Source organism: Anoplolepis gracilipes, chromosome 7, assembly GCF_047496725.1.
Source record: "Anoplolepis gracilipes chromosome 7, ASM4749672v1, whole genome shotgun sequence".
In the NCBI taxonomy this organism is placed as follows: Eukaryota; Metazoa; Arthropoda; class Insecta; order Hymenoptera; family Formicidae; genus Anoplolepis; species Anoplolepis gracilipes.
In genome coordinates, this window is record NC_132976.1 from 3,104,849 (window position 1) to 3,124,041 (window position 19,193).

A 19,193-nucleotide genomic window follows, 5' to 3' on the forward strand; every position below is an offset into this window, starting at 1 on the left:
TTGTTTTTATTTAATAAGAATCCCTAAATGTGCAAGTTCTTAAGTTTTCATGTAAATTTTTTTATATTCATGATTAAAAGAAATGTTTATTTTAGTAGTAAAATTAATAGAAAGAAATGAATAAAAATAAAAAAATGAATGTTGCAGAAGAATTTTTTTTTAATCTTATTGAGCAACTGGATTTACAACCATTTGAGATTTTTCTTGTATTATTTGTTCAGCGCGATATACTTTCCAGCATATTAAATAATCCCTCGCTACTTTGAACAGAGTGTAATAATTTATAATTAATAACAGTGTCATCGAAATTACTTGATACCATTCAGTTATCCGTAATAAAATAAGCAGTTGAACGCCCACCAATAACAACTGCAGTCCCAATAGTGAACATAGCAACATTGTTGGATTATTGAATAAGGCCTATGCAAGAAAGAGAGAGAGAAAAACGTATACCAATTAGTATATTAAGTGTGTCATAATTTTCATTATTCATAACAATAAGATATCGTACATGGAATCTATAGTGATTTAGATTACCCGGTTCCGCTGCCGTACACAAACCTTCCGAACGATATATCTCTCGATTATGCTTTACGATTGATCCGTGAGGCCACAATACCGTGTCATTCCACGGTTGGGCGTATATGTGATTATTTCGGTTTTCTATTTTAACCCATCGGCCTAAATGTAGCGCCGCCCTATGTAGCACATCGCAATATCTGAAAATCAATAAACAACATGTGTATTCTTGCGGATTTTGGATTTGGCTAAGATCATTTTTACAGTTGAAAAAGCTTATTTTGTATACTATACATATAATAATATATAATTATATTACATAGGCAGTAATAATATTTATAAAATATATGCAAAGTATTTATAATAATTATTTAAATATTTTATAAATATTTATCAAAATATTTCATAAATATGTTTATAATCTTACAACAAACAGAGCATAAAATATATTTATGATAAATCATATATATATATGATTTATCATAAATATTTCAGTAAATATTTGAAAAATATTAATTTTGTTACTTATTTCTTTCATTTTACTAATGAATATTATATAAAATATTTAATCTATATTTTAATAATATGTTAAATACAGTTTCTAAGATTTCTTTCTCTTAATGTATATAAATTTGTATAAAATATTTATATTTAAAAAAGTAAATAGTAAAAATAATTGTAAATATTTATCATACAGTGTTCTAAATAATATATATATATATATTAGGATATTGTATATTATCTATGTGATATATAACTATATTAATATTATATTATTCACCTGACAGGATAAGACTGAGCAAAGCATGCGCTTATTCGTCCAAGCCAGAACAAAATTACATGTTGCACCACCCATGGTATATTAAAATGTAAATGCGGTGGTACAAAGATGATGGGTGCGATTCCACAAACGTACGCACTACCAGAGGACGAGAACAAAGCTCGCTTTAATCGTCGATTAAAGTCAGATCTAAGGGTGAATACTTCTGCCCGGATGGCCGACGCATTTAGCGAACAATTGTGTAAAGGTTTATCTGCACACGAGAAGAGTGGTATCGCACTTTAAACTTTAGAAATGAATGACAGATGAAGTGTGCGATGTGGCGTGTCACTTGCCTAATAGATATTTCGTTTTCCGTTCCTCTTTTCCACAAGAGAATGATGTGGAAATGTCGAAAAATGGTGCCGCACTTATTCCAAACATGACAAAATATACCGACAAACTTCTGAAACAAATGTATATCATAAACAATATCTCCTCGTTCCTATCTCTCTAATTTTAATTCCAATGATATATAAATATGATCTGTTAATATATAATAATATAAAATAACTTATGAGTTATTATTTAAAATATTAATATGATTAAAAGAGAAACACACGGATAACACAAATAAAAAATCTTCATAGAGTTATGCCTCTCAGCCATGTGATAAAGACACCAGCACAGTATGCTCATTACAGTAATTAATAAAGATATTCTGAAATAAAATTATATAAATATTAAACTATTTTAATATTGTCTCACATATCTTATAAATATAAATTATCCAGTGATGACTCATAATACAATACCTCATAATCTTTTGGATTGCAGGTAACCATCGAACTGGCAATGACATATCAATGAATTGACGTAAAAGTGTATAAACAAATCTACGTGCCACCATTGTAAAAATAAATACAAGCAGATAAGGATCTATCAAATAAAAATTCTGAAACATCAACATAATTTGAAATAATCAATATATAGACTGTAATTATCTTTCTTAAATTATTTATAAAAATGCTTTAGTGCATATATATAAAATTTTCTATAAACATATAAAAGTAACGTACCATACTATAATTATTGTACGAATCTGGTAACCACCATACAGTTCTATAAAGATTAAGCAGTTGCAGACAAGCTGCGACAATTGAGATGGCCAGGGATAGTGCTTCGAAGGTCAATTGTCCGTCGACCGGCACTACGGGTATAGGAACGTGCTTTGGTGCCAGAGATTTCCCGCCGTAAATCTCGTCAAGCCTCTTGTCATCCACGCCACCTCCGATCGTCCTTTCACCGCTGTTGCTCCTTCCGTTGACGTTCGCAGATCCGGAATATCTCCCGTAAGGGCCAGCTCGACCGGCAGCATTTCGTCTGCCACCAGGCATGTTTCATGTGTGCATTTATTATTCCTTCTGACGTTCGAGGGACACGCGAGCTCCTTTATTATCCCATTGATTTCTGATGACACATGACGAACACGTGTCACGACGCTTTCAAGAGACAATGTTTCTATCGAGGACAGCTTTTTCTCTTCCGTCGTAGTTTTTCCGACATGTTTATTATGTCACTGTCAACAAAACACATGATAATTTGCAATATATATGTCGCGAGAGAGAGAGAGAGGGAGAGAGAGAGAGAAAGAGAAAGAGAATTCACATTTATATTTAAGTACAAAATCTTGACAAAGTATTTTCTTCTTTTTCTTTTTTTTAAGATAAGAGTTGATAAAGTTAAAATTATCGCTCGCAATATGTTGACAAAAAGAGTTACGAATTTTTTTTTTTAAGGTTAAGAACCCTCCCCCCCCTCATATGCAAAAACAGCGTGATGCGCATGCGCATACACATGCGCCGTTTAATAGGCGTGTTCGGGGAGACGCTATTAGCGCTAACAACGTCGCTCTATTTTTGTTCAACTTTTAATAAATAACAAAGATAGAATGACACTGTTAGCGCTAATAGTGTCTCCCCGAACGCACCCAATGTAATACATACATGCCATATGACATATGACATATATGTTGTCATTTACCACTTCTAACCACTTCTAGTCTCAATAGCATTCGGGTGAAGGCAAATAGTAAAAAATATAGCATAGTAAAAAAATATCTAATTGTTCGAACAATCATTTATCTAAACAAAGTATCTAATTGTTTATCGTGTTCTTGTGTGTATAAAAGAAATCAAGCCTGTATTTATAAGGTATGCACTTACACAAATGCACTTATACAAATTATAGGTGTTTAAAAATTAAAACATGCTAAATGGCACAATGTTACACTGTGTCATCTATGTCTTGCTTGAAAAATGCCTATATTAATGTTAAGAATCCTCTATATTAATATTGAATATATATAATTACAGGATGTATATCTCTTGCTAAAGCTCCTGTACATTTTTCTCCTAAAAATAAAGAATTAATGGAAAAATGATTGAAAACAGTATCACAGCCATGGTCAAATTTATCAGTAAGTAAAATTCGAAAATGCAGAATTTGTCATTTACATTTTGATGAGAATACATATATCTTTACTTTGAGTTGCAGACAATTAAAACACAACGCTGTTCCAACTCTGAATTTAGCGATTGAAATGACTAAAAAAAATGACATTTTGCAGCCTAGTATAAATCAAGTACAAGAAAAATATACATTTGATAACATGCATCACAATGATGTTATTGGAAGAATTGAAAATGATTTTGCTGAGCCTAGTACAGGCCAAGAAAAAGATATTGTATTGCATAAAAAAGATACTATATTGGAAAGCAATATAAATATTGATATACTTGAACAAAAAACATAGCAACAGATAAATTCAGAGATTTCTTTAAATATTCTAAAAAGGTTTAATTATATAAACCATAATAGAAATATACTTGGCGATATAACTAGAGGAAAACACTTGACTCCAATAGCAAGAAAGTTATATGTTAAAAGCAGAACCTTTCAGAAACAAAATAATATCTTGCGCAGGAACTTTGTGCATTATAAACATTGATTAAAATATGCTACTAAATTTAGCAGTCTTACTTTTTTTAAAAAATATTCAGCATTGACAAATACACAAAGAATGTTTATTGAGATGCAAATAAGAAATTTAAACAAAAAATCAAAGGTAAATTTTTCTGCTTTTTATACTAACAATAAGATTAAATCAGCATTAAAAAACATATGTAATGATAAACATGCATCAATATTTTTAAAAAATATAGGTATTGGTTATTTTACTTGTACATTTTATTTATTCTGAGAATTGTTGAAAAATTCAAAAGAAAAGTATTCCGAAATGTAATTGACCGAATATATAAAAATAGATTTTAATTCCAAAAAATTAAGCTATTCGTCCAGGTGGCTCAGAAATACAACTTAACTTTTTAATATGGAAATGTCCATACCTTGTCATTTACACATGTACAGTTGAAGCTTCTTTTTCTGGGTAAAATTTTATTAACAAATTATATATTAATAAATAAATCGTCGATAAAGGGTATTATTCTTTTAAGCAACAAATATCAATCTATTTGAAATCAATCAATATAATTTGCATCGTTTTATTTTATTATTTTCAATAAATAATCGTGATGTATATTAAATTCCCTGAAATTTTAATGTTATTTAAGAATACTTAGAATAATAAAAGAAATTATTTTTATTTAGTCCTTTAATGAAATTAAAGGAATAAATGTAAATAATCATCTCGATCAACAATGAAATTTAAAAGAATATTTTTTATTGTCCACGAATTAAATAATTAAACATATTTACATTATTTTAAAATTTTACAGGCCTCATAATTCGCTCATATGAATAACAAACATGGCTCATCAAGTTCTCCGAAGGTATCCTAGAACGACGGTAAATCGTTCCCAGGAAGTGGTACGAAAGTTTAAGTATTTACTGGTAATGGACTTCGAAGCTACCTGCGACAGATATACAATGCTCAAACCACAGGAGAGATCATAGAATTACCATGCATAGCCCTGTCCACCAGAGATTGGAAGCTGAAGGATGCGCTTATGTTAAACCGAGGATTCATCCTCATCTCACGCCATTCTGCACAGAATTGACAGGAATTATGCAGGAGACGGTGAACAATCACCTTGCTTTGTGGATGTGTTTTCCAAGTTTTGTGAGTGGTTAAACGAAGGAGGATATTTTGACGAATCTGACAAAAACTCGTTCATAACGTGTGACAATTGGGACTTGAAGACGATGCTGCCGAATCAGTGTGAATTGGACAATATTACGTTACCGGATGAATTCAAACGATGGATAGAATTGAAGCATACGTTTTGCGACTCCACCGGATATTATCCGAGGAATTTGAGAGACATATTCGCGTGATTGAATCTTCTACTGCAAGGGCGCTTACATTCAGGCATTGATGATGTGAAAAATATGGTTTCTATAATACAAGCTTTAAAAGAAAATTATAACACACAATTTAAAGTTACTTTATCATTAACAAGTTCTGTACTAAGTTTAAAGGATTACAAAGTAAGAAACATATAAAAAAGAAAACACATATTTATCAAAAATCAGTTTTTTACGTTAATAAAATATCGCTTTTGTATATAAAAATTATTAATTACATTAATTATAAAGAAGTATTTTAAAAATTATTAATTACATTAATCATAAATAAATATTTTGATTACAAAATTGTGCATTTAATTTACAGTCGTTTTATGACTTTAATCAACACATCTTGTTTGTGGTTCTCTGTATAAATTTCAAGTATAGCTTGCATATTACGTTCTATCCTTCGTAAACATTGTATCTTCAAAGGAAAGCTTCTTCTGCTCGGTAACAATCCCTCCGTGGGAACAACACTGAAATAATTCGAATTTGACAAACTGGTTTGAAATGGCTCAGCTGCTTTGAACAAGCTAAGAACATTAACGGTTGCTTCGTTCTCTTCTGGAAAATGGAGAACGACGGTGGACGGAGTTACAGTAAATTGTTCTTCTGGTAATCTTGGATGCTGAGGAGTTTCATGTTCTACCATAGTTCTATTTAAAAAAAAAAAACTAATAAGAAATTTTTCTAAGTTAATCAATTTTATCAAAGATTATCTACTTGAATTTGTATTATAACTATTATACTAAATATATATATATAAAATCTCTTACTGAGGAACAAAAAAACTTGCTCCAGCTGTTTCGTCCACTTGGGTAGTGTCACTTAAAGTATAATACTCATGGGATTCATCAGCATCATAATTAACAGGCAGAGTATCATCAGCACACGCTTCCACAGTAAGCATTATTTCATACTGATGAACTCCAGTGCAAAGATTATTTAGGTTTTGCTATTTAAATATTCGTTATTATTAATAGAAAAATAAAAATGAATAATAAAAAATATATATGAAAATAAAAAATTCATTATATAGAAGTATACTCACAACAGGATCGCGAATCAATGATAAACCGGAAGCTAGTTGCTCTCCAGGGAAAGCTTCACATATGGAATGTACAATATTTTTGAACGTCTCACTTTCATTTTCAGTCGAAAATCCATCCGATTCTTTTATTTTATTATACAATCTAGAAAAAGGAAGAAAGTATAATTTTTTTTTTCAGTGATAAAAATTGATGCCAATTTGTCTAGATACATTCGCTCATCTTTTTACCTGCGTATTCGCCAGCGGGTCGGTTCATCCCCATAAATGACGTTTACTGTTGCTACATGCGATACCTCCGTACGTTGTAATATCGCGAAGTCTTCTTTTTTGGGGTAGAATTCTATTAACACTCGTCGAGTCTCTTTAGGATTGAGAATCAATTCTTTGGGCTTTACATGCCAACTAGATCCTTGAAAAACTATCGTTGGAGAAATAACTGAAATATATAAATATATATTCACATATGTATTTACATCATTTATTAAAATATATATGTAATGGTTAGTGAAAAGGAGAAAAAATTAATTTACTCAAACCTTTAGGTATAACTTTTATTTTAGCAAATGATTGTAAGTCTCCAATATTTTGTAGTGTAATATTTGCAGTCAAGACTGTTGTTTCAGAATACAAAGTACCAAGTGATAATATCATCTTCCCACTTGTATCTTTCAGTATATTCCAAATTTTTATCTTACTGTACCCACCATATCCGTACAAAGGTATCTATCACATAATTAAAATTATTGTAATATTTTTTAAGTTTGTTAAAATGTTCCATAAATATTTATACACACTTTTTTATGTTGTTGAGAATCACCACCATCTCTCGTATAATGTTTGATAGTGATTTTTCCAGTTGCTGGGCCTACATGATATGGACTAAAGCTAACGACGAGAGTTGTATACTCTTGACGTTTCATTACTAACACCATGCTTGTATTGACATTCTGTCTATCTCCAAAAAACTATAACATAAATACTTGCATGAATATAGGAGTTTCAATTACAACTTTCTTTTTAGATTTAGTAATATACCTTGAAATTCTTATTGTCATCTGATATGTCTATCTGAATTTTAATCTTATTATTACTCGTGTTACAGATTATAAATTCCTTAGTTTCAGTCTTTCCTATTTTGACACTATTCCATATTAAGGCAGGGTGTGTTGACTTAATTGGAATTGTATTGCTTGGTATAGCTACACTGGATACTGTACTGATGGGTGAATTTCTATCACAAGGTCCAGATCTACATGCAAATTTAAATATTTATTATAGATTATTGCTTATGCAATGACGATTATCATATTATTTGATAGGGTGTCCGTCCATAAATGTCCAAATATTTTGACCAATTGATTGAAATTATAAAAAAGTTTAATAAAAGAAATTTGAACAGTTTTTAATCTGCAATAAAGAGTATATAAATTTTTTTACTCTTTTCGAGAAAAGATCAGAATACTATAATAAAGCTTCTTTTGATTGAGAATTTCCTGAGATATTTTAAAATTTGTCATGATACTTTTAATATTAAATATGAAATATCTCAGGAAATTCTTAACCAAAAGGAGCTTTATTGTAGTGTTTTGAAAACGTGAGTTCAACAAGAGCTATAAAAATATGAAACACTTTTCTGTAAAATTTATATTTTTCGAGATTTTTTCAGTTACTTTTTCTTCACTTTATATAAATAGACACCCTATATGTAAAAATATAAACTGACCTGCTAGAAATTATACTCTGTGGTGATGTTGCTGGACTTAGAGATACAACATTACTGGGCGTATGGCAACGCAAATAATTTTCTTTTTCCGATTCTAGTGATATTTGTTCGGTAGTTACGATATAAAGGTAAACATTGTTACCGGCAACTAATTTAATCTTTGCACATCTGCATAGAAAAATATATAATAGAATAATTAAAAAATAAAAAACTAATAAATTTGTAATACTATAAATAAATAATAGAAATAAATTTATAATATTGATAAATTCAAATTTCGTCACCTTTCGTTATCTAAAGAATTCGTATTTGAAACTTGTGGTTTATATATAATTACGAACGAGCTTCTTTCCCCAACTTGTAAGAATATATCATCCGGTTCTATGGAAAAATTTTGCGCCGCATTTGGATAGTTTTCGATAGGCACGATAGTGGCAGATACATGTGTCGCCACATTTCCCGAATTAACGATATTCAGCAACTTGCCTTGTTGCCTTGGCACGATTATAGGTACCTCTGTGTCTACGATTTGAATTTTACAGGTACCCATCTGCGCGTAGAGGGGCACTTCTTTCTGGAGTAGGACGGTGCCATCATTGCATTGTACGTGTATAATTAATCTGCCCTTCCAATAGGGCGGTTGTTTCTGTGGAAAATCTGTTGGACAAAAATTTCACTTAATTTCGACTGCAAAGTTTACATCTATAAAGAGTACACTCTTTTGAATGAAGGAGACATTTACCTATCGATGTGGATTGTTCACACTTTATATTAGTAGTAAATTTTTCATGAGATTTTAATATTAGATGAGTGAATTCATCGTGAGATTCATTTACTTTTATTGACTTATCGAAAGCAGCATCAATGCTAAACATTTTCGGTCCATCCTGTAAAGAACATAGTAATTAATTTTCAGCATATTGTTTCAACTATGTATGCTTTATTTTTGATATAATATAATCTCACATGTAATATAGACAGCTTAATAGGCACGTCAATACTGTTTTTGTTGTGAAATATTATAGGTAGACTTTTTGTTGAATTCTTCGTAATATATTGAAAATCCAACTCCTCTTTATGAGAGTCGCACATAATCTCAAGTTCAAGTTGTTCTGGATTAACACAGATCATGTGCTTGATACACCATTTCGATTGTGTTACCATATCAGTTAAGATTATATTTAATGCTACAAATACTTGTTCACACATTTGTAATACTTTCACTTTGATCTGTAAGTAGTAATCGAATAATTATCGATAAATAGAGGACAATATTTATCTATTTATGTATTATTAGCTATTGAAATATACCTTTGTTGATTGCACACCATTTGGCTTTATTAACATTTCATCTTGAGGTATATTCAATTCAATACTCTGCATATCTCCTAGAACTTCGTTTAATTTTAAAGAATATGTAATCCATTTATCCCCATGATTTATGAGTTCAATATTAACTTCACTCGTCATGCCAATGATACAATTGCATAGTCGTTCTGTATTCTTCCCGATAACAACATTACCTGAAAAAAAAAATTGAAAAAAAGATTGTTAGATTATATTTTCATTATAGAGAAGATAAAGTCAGTTTTAATAATTAAACAAAATATATCTTTTCTTTGTATATTCAAATCATTGTAGCTTTCATCATAACTTTTTAAATCCACTTTAGATGGTACATAAAATAATGAAGTAAATTTGTCATTAGATGACAATTTGAAATTTTGTAACAATGTAACATCCAATGTTGATACTTTTATTTATATATATACGTATGTTAAAAAATATGTCAGTTTCTTTTACATACTCACAATCAGTAGATTATGGATATAAATACATAAATATATTGCTTCGTCAAAAGTCTGAGCACACTCAGTGTTTTAAAAAAATTGGACTATTTTTTAATTAAAAATAAAATAATTTTTAAAAACTATTGATACCATGTTAAAGTTGAAACTTTAAAATATTTTTTTAATTTTTTGCCGTGATCTGAAAATAGCCCAATTTTTAAAAATATCCTTCAACTTTTGTCAAGCACTATATATATATATATATATATATATATATTAAAATATTAAAATACTTATAACAGAGTTAATAATAATATTTAAAATATAGACTTCTAAAGTAAATTAAAGAAAGAAATCTTTATTTACAAACCTGCATTAAATGCATCTTGATTAAATGAAGAAATTGCACTCTTATCACTTGCTTCCTTTTTTAATATTTTTTCTTTACATATATTTGTAAAAGATTCAGCTACATTTATATTTTTACTTGAAGCAAATGACAGTACTTTCGAACGCTCTTGTTTCACATTAACGGTTTCACTTTTAATTTCATTTTTAGTTTGACTGTCAAGTGATAACTTCGCTGAAAGATTTTGTAAAATATCTTCATCAAATTTGTTGGAATTCCCAGTAGGCGTTGCTAACATAGACTTTCTATCAGAAGGCAACATATAAGTTTCTTGTACTGCACTGTTTTGCATTACTCGACCATTCTTCTTCTTTTTCTGTGCCATTAAAATTTGGTCAACTAGTCGCCGTGGCATGCCACTATCAACGTTTTGTAAAGTATTAAGTATAGTGCTTAAACTTATGATATTAGTTTTATCTATGTCTCTTGTTGCATTCGCAACGAATGTATGTTCCTCCTCCTTTGGTTCCACTGTAAATGACGCTGCAATATATTTTTTTTCGTACGATATATGTCAATGTTTAGAGGAAAAAATTTATTTTATAAAATAGTATAATTATACCATCTGTCAAAATAGTCGATTCAATTAATGGTACCAAATTGCCTCTTTTTACAGGACTTTCCGAAGGAAGACCAAAACTTGGTCTTACTTGTTTATCATTCCCCAATATTCCTATATCACCAGATTTACGTTCAAAATATTGGCCAATAGATAGTTTCTGTCCAGCACAAGATCTACGATTTAAACGTTATCTTATTGCATATATTTTAACAAAATTAAACGAAAGAGTAGATAATACATAATTACGCAAACAAACATACTCTACTGTTAAATCTAGTTGTCCAATGATACCAGAAAAGGAAGTGAGATCTAATTTCTGCTTTTCTGTACTTGCAACTGGCATACAATATGTGCGATCTTGATGCCAACGAGCTTCATCAACTGATAATTGTTCAGTTATTTTTGATCCGGATAAAAAGTCTTCTTCGTTATTGAGTTGTACCATCATCTCATTATTTAATTGCGCCATTATGTCGGCTGTACTGAAGTTAATACCATTGAAAGAATCACTTAAAAGAGACTGTTTCTTTGCACTATCGTTGACATCAGTTGACCGCGCCGTTACTTCATTAGAATCAAAAGTAACCTGAAATTTATCTCTTCTAAAATGTTTTGACTTTGAAATAAAATTCTTAAATTACAAACACATTCATACTGACTTCATTTGTCAAGCGATTAATGCTGCATTCCTGGTCTGATTCGAGCACGCAAGGCTCATTTAGCGAAAAATTTGAAACAGGCAAGTTGCCTGTTATATTTTGTATATTGACATTATTTTCTTTATTTGTATCTAAAATAATTGTGCAAATAAGTAATAGTAATCTCATAAAGTTCATGTGAATAGGTCTTCATGTATCTGTCTTTTTCTATTTACCTATGGTTAAAAGAGAGTTTTTTGTGTCACTACATTTCTGAAGTAGTCTCCTGGCACATTCAAGCTCTGCATCTGTATTTAAGTAATTCAATTTCTGCTCACTCTCTGTTACACTCATGTTTGTCAAATCTGTCAACATATCAAATAATGTATTATTACAAATATATCAATATTATTCATGTATTTTAAAGATAATGACAGAGGGCTCTTAATTTTAAGAATAATTGTCTTCAATTGGCAGGTTTCGGATCTTATATCATTAAAAAGCATAGAACAATATAACAAAAATAGAAATTTTTTAAGAAAAAAAAATTAAAAGAATACAAAAGATCAAAGCAGAACATATTGAAAAAGACATCTAGATGTAAATGTATCAAACAAACTACCTTTGACGATTAAACTTCAATGGTCACCTTAACAATATATATATATATATATATATCCCAAAGACATAATCAATAAAAAAAAGTTTAAAATATATTTCTTAACTTTTGTTACACATGAGCATTTTCTATAGATATCAAGGAACATATATACATAAATTTTTGTACATTTTTTCAGATACTTTGAAATAATTAAAATTGTGACAAGACATTATGATCTGTACATGACTGGAGGAATAGAGCAAAAAATATGTGACGTACAAGAGCTAAAGACACTAAAAATATGTAATATGTCAATATTTTCTTTTTATTATAAAAATAAATTTAAAAATTTGTAAAATAAGATTATATACACATACTTGACATATCATGCAGAAGACCTAACGAGGAGGCCTCTTCTTTCTGTGTCAATTCCTTTTCATACACACTTTGATCAGCTTTGTGTTTGTTGTCGTCTTTCAACCTGAAACGAGGTATTTTTAGGATTAATTATCCTGTAAAATATTGTTCAAGATCAACAGGAATTCGTCATACTAGAAAGAAAGAGAAGGAGAGACGAAGTCAGTCAATCAAATGTCAGTTTTTCAAGCGAATGCTTCGTAAAATTCGCAAAGGAAGAGACGCTCGAGAAAACTCACGGATTTTTTCTGCGAACGGTTGACGACGCCTGCGGCTGAGGTGTATTTAATAACGTGTCGTTAAACACGCCGTAGGGCTTGATTGGTGTAAACATCCCTCCTGTTAAATCCTTTGTTTTTTGAAGCAGTAACGGTTTTCGAGGAGAAAAAAAAGCGGTCGAGAGACGAATTTTTTCAGCCCCTCACGAGACCCTCCTACTTTCTCTCTCTTCCGAAGGTTAAACGACGACAGTTGAGTCGATTTTGCGGTGCGGTTTAAATTTGAAAAGCTACAGACCTTATCGACGGCGATTGGATACACGCGCTCGAAGGTCTCGCGAACGCGAACTGACAACTGACAGGTGACAGGACAAGTTTTTACGACGCGCGTATAAAGGACAAACGAAGACGGCGGAAACAAATAGAAGGCGGCAATGCATATGGCACATAGGTCCCGAAAAACATTGGAGACATGTTCGTTATTTTCTTATGACAAATTTCTCGTAAGACGAAAATAATAAATCCATCTTGGAAAAAAAGAAAAACAGACAATCCTCACATGCACGATTCATTGACGCTAATTTGGTTTCTAGTGTGTACGGTAAGGTAAATCAAGCACCGGAAAATGTATGCTTGACATCGTAAGTATATATTGCACATCAGATATTAATAATATTGCAAAGACATGACAAATCCATTTATATCATCTTGCGATCGTAATCATGGAAAGGAAAAGAAAGAGGATTAATATTTTAAATATTTTCGCATCTTTAATGAATGAATGAAAATCACAATTGAAATTTACCTTTTTATTAATGATCCGGAATGTTAATTTCATTATTTGATCTGTAGAGAATTTTCATTCTTTAAAATTAAAAATTACAGCGTTTTATCAAATATTTTTTTGGCTATTAAAACAAGTTATAACATTTATAATTTTGTTCACTTTTTCCAACATTTAAATCTTGAAATATTTGCAAATGTTATCATTTTTTTATAATTGTGATTATTGTTAAACTGTCAAGCTTGTCAAAATTTTATCCTGTCAATATATGAAAATGATATATCGTGATCTACATGAATTTTTATAATTAAATGATTTGATCTACATGAATTTCTATAATTAAATCCCTTTATCTACATATGATAACGACAAATTACTAGATAAATATATGATTAAATGTCCCTAGGCAAATAAATGTCCCTAGAAAAATTATGTTTTTCTCTTTCTATCGGAGAGGTTATATTTGTTTTCATAATGTAAACATGCACTTTTTTTAAATAATTTAGCCATTTACTACGATTGAATTATTTGTGTCATTATTGAAATATGTTAGTGAGAACTATTTTTTTCCTCAATCACGCGAGAGAAAAATAATTACACTACTTTGTCACTGTATAGTAACTGTCTTTTTAATGACATATGTTTAGAATTGTGATTGTATTTTTCTTATTTTTGAGATAATTTTTTTTTTTCAGAAAATTTGGAAATATTAAAATTAAGTAAAACAATAATTTTTTTTTGCATTATATATTTTCTTCTCTAATATAATTGATGCTAAAATCATGTTATTACTTTAAAGACTACATATATAATTTTAATTTTTATTATAACTTGATATATCATAATAATATAAAATATTATTATTTTTATTGAAAAATAATAGATCCAATTGATTTGATTTTTAAATTTTATTATGTATGTTATTAATTTATATCAATAATATAGTATATAATTTTCTTGCATTATGCATATATTTTCCTTCAACACATAAATTATTGTTTTATACAGATGTACATGTTATTATACTTTTACTTTATTATTTGATTTGCACAGATATAATGGTAAATAAACGATAATGGCAAATCTTGATAAAGATAGTGAAGCATCTAAAGACATAAAAACAAAGCAGAAACAATATGAAATTCCAAAGGACAAAAACGTAACAAAGACAGGCTTAGATATATTATGTACATCTCGAGTAGATCACAGTATAACTGATGAAGATCTGGCAAGGAAAATATTATCATTGAAACATTTATTGGAAAAAGATCCAAAAGCTGCTGATTTGAAATGGTCTCTTTTCGTGGCAGCATCCAATACTTATCGTTACGACAGTTGTTTAAAGCCATTTCCACCTATGTACATTAAGAACGAGTGCAAGGATATTGAAGCCTTGGTATATTAAAAATTCAAAGTCTGATGTTCATGTACAACATGCATATAATTTACATAATTTATTTTATTGTTCAACATGGTATTTTCTCTGCAGAGGAGAGCTATAGAATCAGTTCCTCCTTTATCCTTGATCTGCAAAGAACTCAATGAAGCTAATGTATATGAGAATTATGGTGAAATAATAGAATTATTATATTGGGTATTGCTACGATTAAGGGATCCACACATCAAGAGTGTGCAGAAAGAATGTGTAAGTTGACATGTTATTATTTATGACAAAATTTCAAAAAGGATATGTTATAGTGTAAGGTTTTAAATTCTTATATTACAGTATGATTCAATATTGAGGAAAGTACCACTGGAGGTGCCAGTTACAGCTCCAAATCTTATATTTCAAGTAGCAAGTGCAAAGCAATCTTCAACAGAAGAGAGGTGGAAGTCGAGTGCTAAAGGTCATTCAACATTTTATGCGTACCATGGTAGTCGTTTGGAAAATTTCCATTCCATCATGCATTATGGTTTACAACAAAATATGTGCAAAGTATAATAAATATTGATATTATTGAATTAAAATATTTGTTCTCTATTATATGAAAATTATAATAAGAAAAATTTTAATGGGCATTTTTAAATAATCTTATATTTTACATACATGTTATTTTTTCAGAGATCACAATTTGGCAAAGGAATATATCTCTCGAGCGAATTAGGAGTGAGTTTATCCTACAGTCCCGTGGGCTATGGATGGGGAGGTAGTCTTCTTGGAAGCGAGATAAGTTGTATAGCTCTCTGCGAGCTTATCAATCATCCTGATATAAAGAGAGGTGATTCAAGTAAGTATACAATATGCCTGTGGCTGACAGTATTAAACTTTAAGAGTAAAATTGTTGCAATTAGTATTACATTTTAGGGGATAGTGCACAAAATACATTAAGTGATTCAATTGGTGGAAGAATACCAGACAAATATTTTGTAGTGACAAATAGTGATTTAGTAAGGATACGCTATCTGCTTGTCTACGCCCAAGATCTTTATTCAGCTAGGTAAACTTATAAAATAACATTAGTTGAAGCTTCTTTGTTGATTACACAATCGTTACTATAAATATTTTATTATTTTAGTACTGCTAATAGTTCAGGATTACTGGTATGGTTCAAGCAACATAAATTATTGACGTTTGTGCTCGGCTACGTCGTACTGTTAGCTTCGGTTGGATTGACACAGAATAAACAAGTAGAGAAATATTATAGGTTGTTTATCCAGAAAGCAGGATTCGATTAAAATAATGAGAATGCAAGCATTATTGCAATATTAATTAGTCTTGAAATAAAGGGAAAAAGGTTATAAGTATCATATCCTCAGAAATTAGGCTTTATATCTGCCAAGATTTTTAGTACTAAGAAATACTAAGAAAAGCAAATTTTTTTATTCTCGTATGAAACAATTAAATATGCAGATAAAATATTTTCACGATTTTTAATTTTGACATTTATGAGTCTTTTATATGTAAAGTCTTTAGTTATAATGAACATCCACTGGTGCATATATGAACATGAATGTTATCTTTTATATATTCTTTTTAAATATAATAAGTGAGAGTAAATATTTTATATCATATAAAAATTTATACATATAATATATACACACATATATTACGCATATATGTTACATTATTTCTATAACCTTTTAATATCGTGAAAGTATAATAGGAAAGTTCTCGGTGACTAAATAATCGTCTTCAAATAAAATGATGAGATTTACTTCAAATTCTGAAAAAATATAATATGTATAAATTTATGTTTTTATATATTTTTTAACAAAGTAAAATAGATGCAAGAAAATATTCTTACCAACTTTGAAGTTGCTTGTGCTCAAAGTAGGGCATGTAAATAATCTTGGAAATATCATGTAAATTGGAATAGCAAGATTTGTACAAGCATTGCCTTCGCCGATTTGTATATTTTGTATCTCTGTCGCTGTAAAATACAGTCTCTTATAAATTTTTGCCACAATTTTTATATGGACTAGTTATTCTTACCGTCTCTAGAGTATCCTTCTGCACATCCACAAGTTTCTACCCTTACCAATTGTAATTCTATGGACTTTATAACAGCCTCGCAGTGTTCAATCATCACCTATACACAAGTACAGATAATAAAAATGCAATATTGCAAATTATAAAATATGAAAAAAAGAAAAAATTTATATATACCTCTCCTGTTAAGGGTTCAGAGAGTTTGCAATAAAGAGAATCTAATCTTCCCGAAATGCAAAACTTTGGCACATTAGTTCTATCCCTAGCATTTTGCAGAGACTCTGGCATTATTTTGAAGAAAACAATTTTGCTATGTTCTTTTTCCACTTTGCTGTTTGGTTTATCTTCTACTATAAACTCCAGCGATTTGCTCACATCTTTCGCAAGGAAACTTCTTTTTATATCACAGCGTATCAAGTACTGTATATTTACAAAGACACCGTGATATGTTTCGTAAAGAGATTTACTGCCTCTTGGCTTTAATGGTAATTCAAATGGTATTTCTGTCTTGCCGTTTGGAATTTTCCCAGATGGAGCAACGTCTAATGTATATTGTACCAATTGTATCGGCTAAAAAAATAATTAAAGTTTTTTAGAATCTGTTATAGATTTATAGCTGAGAGAGAAAAATATAATCTGTAGAAATAAGAGAGAGCAGTGACAGCTGTCACGTTGCATTATTTATAGTATTATACAATTTGCAAAAATTGGTTTAATTATTTGAGATTCATAAAATAATAATTATGTGATGCAAGCAACAAAAGTCTGCAGGATTTATTATAAATTTATATTATAAAAAAAATATATGCACCACTAACCTTAACTGAATTATAAAATGCTTCGAATATACCGACATTTTTTGAGCTAAGCTGCAAATTCACTGAACCTTCCATGGTAAGAAATATTCCATCATGTTTCACGTCCGAATTACTTTTTAACAATATTAGACCAGCTACCACTTCCTACAACATAACCTCAATTATGATCTCGGACCTGAATATCGAACAAAAAAAATGATACTCGTATAATGAACTGACCCCCTCGTAATATATTTTACTCGCACGTTTTAATTTTATATCTATATTGATGGACATGGTTTTTCTGACAATTTCTGTGACACTTCAATTATACAGCTGTCAAATGAATCGGCTCATCATCTGTCAACGCGTTACTTCAGGCAATCAGCTGTTGTAACCAAATTTGACAGATTATACTTGACCAGAAGAAAAATATAAATACTAAATATATACGTACTTAAATCGTATTGCGTGAAAATAATTATATATTAGGTTTAATATAAGAATGAAATATATATAATCATAAAACAAAATTGAGTAATTTCTCTTTCATAATATATATAATATTTACAGATATATCTTTGTAGATATCATTGTTTTAATTATTTTTTCTTTTTTTGTGTTCAATTAATTTTTTATTTTTCTTTATTATAAAAATTTGCCTTTACGGCCTACGAGTTTTTTACACATCATATCAGATCACAGAGAATTGTATATATTATTATTTTATTAGAATATGTATAAGAATGTGCGATAAAAAATGGGGGGTTCCATTTAAGAAATTAAAACAGGTGACCTTTATGTAATCTTCAAACAAGAAAAGGATTTTTTCTTAAATTGCCTGAATTCTAAAACAAAAATCCATAAGAATCCTCTGATTTTTCAGATAAAATCTAGAAATTCTTTTCCAGGGAGTAGACACCCTGAATATTATACATTGGCTGTCATCTTTGTTTACTATTCAGTAAACAACAAGGATGTGCTGACAGCTGACAGTACTGGCTACTGGCAGTGAATTTTGGAACACAGTCGTTATGTCCGCTGCATAGACTTGCACGGAAGTTTGTGGATCGGGCATAAGCTCGACCAATCGAAAACGACCATCGCGATCTCTAGATTATCGGAG

The 19,193-nt window shown here is 29.9% G+C and overlaps 4 protein-coding genes and 1 pseudogene across 14 annotated transcripts; 2 read left to right on the plus strand and 3 right to left on the minus strand.

The window, feature by feature from the left end:
• Positions 1-100: 100 nt before the first annotated feature.
• Positions 101-3,069, minus strand: LOC140667745 (transmembrane protein 39A). Of its 2 annotated transcripts, XM_072895948.1 has the most exons (8): positions 2,948-3,069; positions 2,359-2,858; positions 2,095-2,234; positions 1,902-2,000; positions 1,636-1,745; positions 1,301-1,553; positions 512-719; positions 101-420 (listed from the first exon to the last, which is right to left on the minus strand). In XM_072895948.1, the coding sequence occupies exons 2-8, from the start codon at positions 2,674-2,676 to the stop codon at positions 166-168; spliced, it is 1,383 nt and encodes a 460-aa protein (XP_072752049.1). In that variant the 5' UTR covers positions 2,677-2,858; positions 2,948-3,069; the 3' UTR covers positions 101-165. The 2 variants fall into 2 exon arrangements, with proteins under 2 accessions (XP_072752049.1, XP_072752051.1); XM_072895950.1 differs by having other exon boundaries at positions 1,636-1,742; positions 2,359-3,043.
• Positions 2,540-5,955, plus strand: LOC140667750 (ERI1 exoribonuclease 3-like; annotated as a pseudogene).
• On the minus strand, positions 5,403-13,207 carry LOC140667742 (uncharacterized). Of its 4 annotated transcripts, none has more exons than XM_072895941.1 (19): positions 13,078-13,207; positions 12,799-12,902; positions 12,057-12,185; positions 11,842-11,972; positions 11,443-11,768; positions 11,183-11,355; positions 10,582-11,091; positions 9,733-9,944; positions 9,388-9,651; positions 9,164-9,308; positions 8,706-9,078; positions 8,422-8,589; positions 7,734-7,947; positions 7,493-7,663; positions 7,235-7,421; positions 6,927-7,134; positions 6,699-6,840; positions 6,424-6,602; positions 5,403-6,303 (listed from the first exon to the last, which is right to left on the minus strand). In XM_072895941.1, the coding sequence occupies exons 1-19, from the start codon at positions 13,170-13,172 to the stop codon at positions 5,967-5,969; spliced, it is 4,068 nt and encodes a 1,355-aa protein (XP_072752042.1). In that variant the 5' UTR covers positions 13,173-13,207; the 3' UTR covers positions 5,403-5,966. The 4 variants fall into 4 exon arrangements, with proteins under 4 accessions (XP_072752042.1, XP_072752041.1, XP_072752043.1 ...); XM_072895940.1 differs by having other exon boundaries at positions 10,582-11,103; XM_072895942.1 differs by lacking the exons at positions 5,403-6,303; positions 6,424-6,602 and having other exon boundaries at positions 6,614-6,840; positions 10,582-11,103.
• Positions 13,208-13,559: 352 nt separating this feature from the next.
• On the plus strand, positions 13,560-17,253 carry LOC140667747 (protein mono-ADP-ribosyltransferase PARP16-like). Of its 5 annotated transcripts, none has more exons than XM_072895953.1 (7): positions 13,560-13,697; positions 14,894-15,236; positions 15,330-15,485; positions 15,567-15,776; positions 15,903-16,068; positions 16,146-16,278; positions 16,357-17,253. In XM_072895953.1, the coding sequence occupies exons 2-7, from the start codon at positions 14,916-14,918 to the stop codon at positions 16,514-16,516; spliced, it is 1,146 nt and encodes a 381-aa protein (XP_072752054.1). In that variant the 5' UTR covers positions 13,560-13,697; positions 14,894-14,915; the 3' UTR covers positions 16,517-17,253. The 5 variants fall into 5 exon arrangements, with proteins under 5 accessions (XP_072752054.1, XP_072752057.1, XP_072752055.1 ...); XM_072895956.1 differs by lacking the exon at positions 13,560-13,697 and adding an exon at positions 14,274-14,316; XM_072895954.1 differs by lacking the exon at positions 13,560-13,697 and adding an exon at positions 14,295-14,388.
• Positions 16,865-19,025, minus strand: LOC140667749 (vacuolar protein sorting-associated protein 26C). 3 transcript variants are annotated; one of them, XM_072895960.1, is made up of 7 exons: positions 18,864-19,025; positions 18,308-18,455; positions 18,089-18,232; positions 17,448-17,840; positions 17,274-17,370; positions 17,086-17,211; positions 16,865-17,004 (listed from the first exon to the last, which is right to left on the minus strand). In XM_072895960.1, exons 2-7 carry the CDS (start codon positions 18,362-18,364, stop codon positions 16,922-16,924), a joined length of 900 nt encoding a protein of 299 aa, XP_072752061.1. In that variant the 5' UTR covers positions 18,365-18,455; positions 18,864-19,025; the 3' UTR covers positions 16,865-16,921. The 3 variants fall into 3 exon arrangements, with proteins under 3 accessions (XP_072752061.1, XP_072752058.1, XP_072752060.1); XM_072895957.1 differs by lacking the exon at positions 18,864-19,025 and adding an exon at positions 18,639-18,720; XM_072895959.1 differs by lacking the exon at positions 18,864-19,025 and adding an exon at positions 18,525-18,625.
• Between the last annotated feature and the right edge of the window lie 168 nt (positions 19,026-19,193).